Below are 6,347 nucleotides of genomic sequence, written 5' to 3'. Positions count from 1 at the left end.
AGTACTGACTGATACTGATATTAAAGTACTGAGTATTGACTGATACTGATATTAAAGTACTGAGTACTGACTGATACTGATATTAAAGTATTGAGTATTGACTGATACTGATATTAAAGTACTGAGTATTGACTGATACTGATATTAAAGTACTGAGTACTGACTGATACTGATATTAAAGTACTGAGTACTGACTGATACTGATATTAAAATATTGAGTATTGACTGATACTGATATTAAAGTACTGAGTACTGACTGATACTGATATTAAAGTACTGAGTATTGACTGATACTGATATTAAAGTACTGAGTACTGACTGATACTGATATTAAAGTACTGAGTACTGACTGATACTGATATTAAAGTATTGAGTATTGACTGATACTGATATTAAAGTACTGAGTACTGACTGATACTGATATTAAAATACTGAGTACTGACTGATACTGATATTAAAGTATTGAGTATTGACTGATACTGATAATAAAGTATTGAGTATTGACTGATACTGATAATAAAGTACTGAGTACTGACTGTTATTGATATTAAAATATTGAGTATTGACTGATACTGATATTAAAATATTGAGTATTGACTGATACAGATATTAAAGTATTGAGTACTGACTGATACTGATATTAAAGTACTGAGTACTGACTGATACTGATATTAAAATATTGAGTACTGACTGATACTGATATTAAAATATTGAGTATTGACTGATACTGATATTAAAATATTGAGTACTGACTGATACTGATATTAAAATATTGAGTACTGACTGATACTGATATTAAAATATTGAGTATTGACTGATACTGATATTAAAGTACTGAGTATTGACTGATACTGATATTAAAATATTGAGTATTGACTGATACAGATATTAAAGTATTGAGTACTGACTGATACTGATATTAAAGTACTGAGTACTGACTGATACTGATATTAAAATATTGAGTACTGACTGATACTGATATTAAAATATTGAGTATTGACTGATACTGATATTAAAGTACTGAGTATTGACTGATACTGATATTACAATATTGAGTATTGACTGATACTGATATTAAAGTACTGAGTATTGACTGATACTGATATTAAAGTACTGAGTATTGACTGATACTGATATTAAAATATTGAGTATTGACTGATACTGATATTAAAGTACTGAGTATTGACTGATACTGATATTAAAATATTGAGTATTGACTGATACTGATATTAAAGTACTGAGTATTGACTGATACTGATATTACAATATTGAGTATTGACTGATACTGATATTAAAGTACTGAGTATTGACTGATACTGATATTAAAATATTGAGTATTGACTGATACTGATATTAAAGTATTGAGTACTGACTAATACTGGATACCCCCAGCACAGCACATCAGGCCCATGCAGGTAACTGCTGAACATCTATCTATCGCCCTCTGCTGACCAAGGGACGAACTGCACTACTGCTTCTATGCATTGTGAGCTACACTAACTGTCCAAAAGTATACAGACACTTCTGCTAATGCGTGAGTTCAGAGCGTCCTGTTCTATTGGTCAGAGCTTCTCTATGGAGATCTTGAGCTCGGGCCTGCATCAGACACCTGGAGGTGGCCGTCCACAAACTTTTGGACAGTGGACGAATGCAATTCTCTCCCCCCTCCCCCTCCCTCCCCCCTCTTTAAAGGACAGGGCAGTGCTGCGGTTTTGTGTCGGAGGTCTGAAACGCGCGCGCAGAGAGTCTGCCCGGTCCCTGGCTCCTCCCCTTTAAACACTGTCGAATCGCAGCGAGGCAGAAGAAACGGTTCTGAGCAGCGCGCGCCCGAGCCGCGGCACCCATCCTCCCCGCGAGCCCGCTGCACAAACGACACCCCCCCCCCAGCACCCACCCCACACCCACCGGACCGGATCTACAGCCCCCGAGACGGTGCCCTGCGAGCTCGCGCTCTGCGCCGTGCTCACCAGCTGGCGATGTCGCGCGCTTTTGTCCTTGACTCGGGCGCTCGCGAGCTCGCCGCCGTTCTCCCGGTCCGGTGACGGCGACGGTTCTGAAGATCCTGACACGCACGTGGGCACCCCGACGCCTCAGCCCGGCCATCTCGGATTAACGTAGAGGATCTCGCGCTGAACGGCCCTCGCGAGCTCGCGAGGACATCCTTCCTTCTCTCCCCCCTCCCCCCCTCCCCCCCTCCCGTTACACCGAGCTCTCCTTCAGTCGCCCGAGTAACGGGAGCGAGATGCCGCACCGCGCGACACGGAGGAGGCGATGAGAGTACGCGCGCGGCCCGCGGAAAACGCACCGAAACCGCCGTGAAGATGCCGCGGAACCTGCGGAGGCTCATGCACCTGGTGCTCTTCTGCCCGCTGTCCAAGGGCTTGCAGGTGGGCTTCATCACCCCCCACTCTGAAGCGGCGTAATCGGATTTACACCTGGTTTCAGATCCCAATCCGATTTCACCTGACTGCAGAAACACTCAGAATCCCACTGGGATCCGATCTCTGTAGACTGTTTACGCCTCTGTTTTTTTGTGATTGGACCACGTCCTGGTTTCCCTGCAGACAAAACTGAGAAAACTTAGCATGAAAACCACTGGTGTCATGATTAGTTCTTAGACTGCGTTCACATTACAACATAGATCAGATTTCTTTCTGTATTTCTGTTATTTCTGATTTTGGTGATCAGATCACAATCCGATTTCACCCGACTGCAGAAAAATACAGTGTGAACACGCTCAGAATCCAATTTGGTGCCATTATTGGTCTGACCAAGATCTTAGACTGTTATACCAGCACAAATCCGATCTCTTTAGACTGTTTACACCTCTTTTTTTTGTGATTGGACCATGTCCTGGTTTCACCGGACTGCAGAAAGAAACAGGTGTAAATACTGATTACTTAAAAACCACTGGGTTAATTATTAGTCTAAGACTTTAGGCCGTGTTCACATTACCAGCTCAAATCCGATTTTTTTGATGATCGGATCAGATCCTGGTTTCACATGACTCCAGAACAAAGACAGGTCTAAATAAACTCAAAAAGTCTGATTACTTAATAACCACTGGTATCATTATTAGTCTGAGATCTTAGACTGCGTTCACATTACCAACACAAATCCGATTCCTTTAGGCTGTTTACACCTCTTTTTTTTGGTGATTGGACCATGTCCTGGTTTCACCTGACTGCAGAAAAACCAGGTGTAAATACTGATTACTTAAAAGCCACTGGGTTAATTAATAGTCTAAGACTTTAGACTGCGTTCACATTACCAGCTCAAATCCGATTTCATAAGACTGTTTAGACTGTGATCGGACCATATCCAGGTTTCGCCTGCAGGTAAAACTAAGAAAGCTGTTTATGTTGAAACAACTGGTGTCATTATTAGTCTGACTAAGGTTTTCAGTTTTGGGCTGCGTTCACATTACTAAAATACATCAGATTTCTTTCTGTATTTCTGTTTTTGGTGATCAGATCACAATCCGATTTCACCTGACTGTAGGATTTGATCTTGGGCTGCGTTCACATTACCAGCTCAAATCCGATTTTGGTTTGGTTTGGTTTCACATGACTGCAGAACAAAAACAGGTGCAAATACACTCAAAAAGTCTGATTACTTCATAACCACTGCTATCATTATTAGTCTGAGATCTTAGACTGCGTTCACATTACCAACACAAATCCGATTTCTCTCTGTTTACAGTATGTTGAATATCAGATTATGATGAGGATTCACCTGACAGCAGACAAAAGCAGATTTCCATTTGTTGTCATTATTGGTCTTACCAGCACAAATCCGATTTAGTAGACTGTTTACACCTCGTTTTTTTTGTGGTGATCGGATCACGTCTAGGTTTCGCCTGAATGCAGAAAAACATGTAAATACAATTCTGTTTCCCTTCCCTTAGTCTGTCTAAGATCTTAGACTGCGTTCACATTAGACTTCTTTAGATCGTTTACAGTTTTTTTGTGATCAGACCGCAATCCAATTTCACCTGACTGCAGAAAAAACAGCTGTGAACACATTCAGAATCCTATTTGGTGCCATTATTGGTCTGATCAAGATCTTAGGCTGCGTTCACATTAGCAGCACAAATCCAGTCTCTTTAGACTGTTTACACCTCGTTTTTCTTGTGATCTAATCCCAGTCCGATTTAGTAGACTGTTTACACCTCGTTTTTCTTGTGATCTGATCCCAGTCCGATTTAGTAGACTGTTTACACCTCGTTTTTCTTGTGATCTGATCCCAGTCCGATTTAGTAGACTGTTTACACCTCGTTTTTCTTGTGATCTGATCCCAGTTCGATTTTGAAGACTGTTTACACCTCGTTTTTCTTGTGATCTGATCCCAGTCCGATTTAGTAGACTGTTTACACCTCGTTTTTCTTGTGATCTGATCCCAGTCCGATTTAGTAGACTGTTTACACCTCGTTTTTCTTGTGATCTGATCCCAGTCCGATTTAGTAGACTGTTTACACCTCGTTTTTCTTGTGATCTGATCCCAGTTCGATTTTGAAGACTGTTTACACCTCGTTTTTCTTGTGATCTGATCCCAGTCCGATTTAGTAGACTGTTTACACCTCGTTTTTCTTGTGATCTGATCTCAGTTCGATTTTGAAGACTGTTTACACCTCGTTTTTCTTGTGATCTGATCCCAGTTCGATTTTGAAGACTGTTTACACCTCGTTTTTCTTGTGATCTGATCCCAGTCCGATTTAGTAGACTGTTTACACCTCGTTTTTCTTGTGATCTGATCCCAGTCCGATTTAGTAGACTGTTTACACCTCGTTTTTCTTGTGATCTGATCCCAGTTCGATTTTGAAGACTGTTTACACTTCGTTTTTCTTGTGATCTGATCCCAGTTCGATTTTGAAGACTGTTTACACCTCGTTTTTCTTGTGATCTGATCCCAGTCCGATTTAGTAGACTGTTTACACCTCGTTTTTCTTGTGATCTGATCCCAGTCCGATTTAGTAGACTGTTTACACCTCGTTTTTCTTGTGATCTGATCCCAGTTCGATTTTGAAGACTGTTTACACCTCGTTTTTCTTGTGATCTGATCCCAGTCCGATTTAGTAGACTGTTTACACCTCGTTTTTCTTGTGATCTGATCTCAGTTCGATTTTGAAGACTGTTTACACCTCGTTTTTCTTGTGATCTGATCCCAGTTCGATTTTGAAGACTGTTTACACCTCGTTTTTCTTGTGATCTGATCTCAGTTCGATTTTGAAGACTGTTTACACCTCGTTTTTCTTGTGATCTGATCTCAGTTCGATTTTGAAGACTGTTTACACCTCGTTTTTCTTGTGATCTGATCCCAGTCCGATTTAGTAGACTGTTTAGACCTCGTTTTTCTTGTGATCTGATCCCAGTCCGATTTAGTAGACTGTTTACACATCGTTTTTCTTGTGATCTGATCCCAGTTACACACACACACACACACACACACACAACCATACACAAAATAGACAAAAGTATTGGGACACCTGCTAATTCAACCAGATTCTGGAGGTACATTAGTGAGGAACCAGGACAGACGAGCTGAATGAATGCGTTTATTAGAAGAAGGGATGTCCACAAACTTTTGGACATCTCAGACTTGAGCTCTTGCTTCTGCCTCTTCTCTCCTTACCCCCCCCCCCCCCATACCCCCCCCTCTATGCGCAGTCCCGTTTGCCTGCAGTGAAGGTGAAGTACCTGGTGGTGGCGTGGTTGGGCGTGCTGGTGGCCAGCTGGGTCATCTACGTGCAGTACGCGTCCTACTCAGAGCTCTGCAGAGGCCGCGTGTGCACCATGCTAATCGTAAGTTACTGCACTACAGCATTTCCCAGCATGCACTGCTTCTCCTACACCTTCAAGCATGTCTTTAAGCAACACTATGTAGCATGTTTAGCTTAAAACGGCAGCAGCTCCAGAACTACCGTGATCCAGCGTCTCTAGCGGCGCTACTCCGGACTCAGCTTGTCCAGAAATGCATGTGTAAAGCGTGTCCTTTCAGCGTGGCTCACAGCGTTAGGACTTCGCAGGTGATGCCACAGCCATCCGTCAGTGACCGGGAGTCCCAGAGAGAGCATAACCGCCCTCTCACCCCCACTCAGCGCCGGTGATGCTAGCCTGTGAGGACTGGTAGTGTTAATAGGTGCAACCTAAAGCAACTGTCCATAAGTATTTGGACACAGAGTGCATTTCTGGGGGCGATATAGCTTCTTTAACAAATGATAATCAGACACATATGGGCATGGATTATCCGTTCTCGTCGAGGCTCTCACACACACCTAGACCACCCATCCCCAAAAAAACCCACCCGCCCCACCCGCCTATTCGGAGCATATAGCGTTTATTGATTAT

The 6,347-nt window shown here is 42.4% G+C and overlaps 1 protein-coding gene across 2 annotated transcripts in view; it reads left to right on the top strand.

Moving 5' to 3' along the window:
* The first annotated feature begins 1,787 nt into the window (after nucleotides 1–1,787).
* Nucleotides 1,788–6,347, top strand: part of dipk1b (divergent protein kinase domain 1B) — an 11,837-nt gene continuing 7,277 nt past the window's right edge. For both annotated transcript variants that reach the window (XR_011977852.1, XM_072662748.1), the window contains exons 1-2: nucleotides 1,788–2,387; nucleotides 5,667–5,801. Coding sequence is in view for 1 of the 2 variants with exons in the window: in XM_072662748.1 (XP_072518849.1) it covers nucleotides 2,322–2,387; nucleotides 5,667–5,801 (201 nt within the window). In the remaining variant the exon portion in view is untranslated. The remainder of the gene's footprint in view (nucleotides 2,388–5,666; nucleotides 5,802–6,347) is intronic.

The sequence above is a fragment of the Salminus brasiliensis genome, chromosome 18 (assembly GCF_030463535.1).
Source record: "Salminus brasiliensis chromosome 18, fSalBra1.hap2, whole genome shotgun sequence".
NCBI lineage: Eukaryota > Metazoa > Chordata > Actinopteri > Characiformes > Bryconidae > Salminus > Salminus brasiliensis.
Note: the sequence above shows the minus strand (reverse complement) of the source record. Positions and strands in the feature narration are given on the sequence as shown.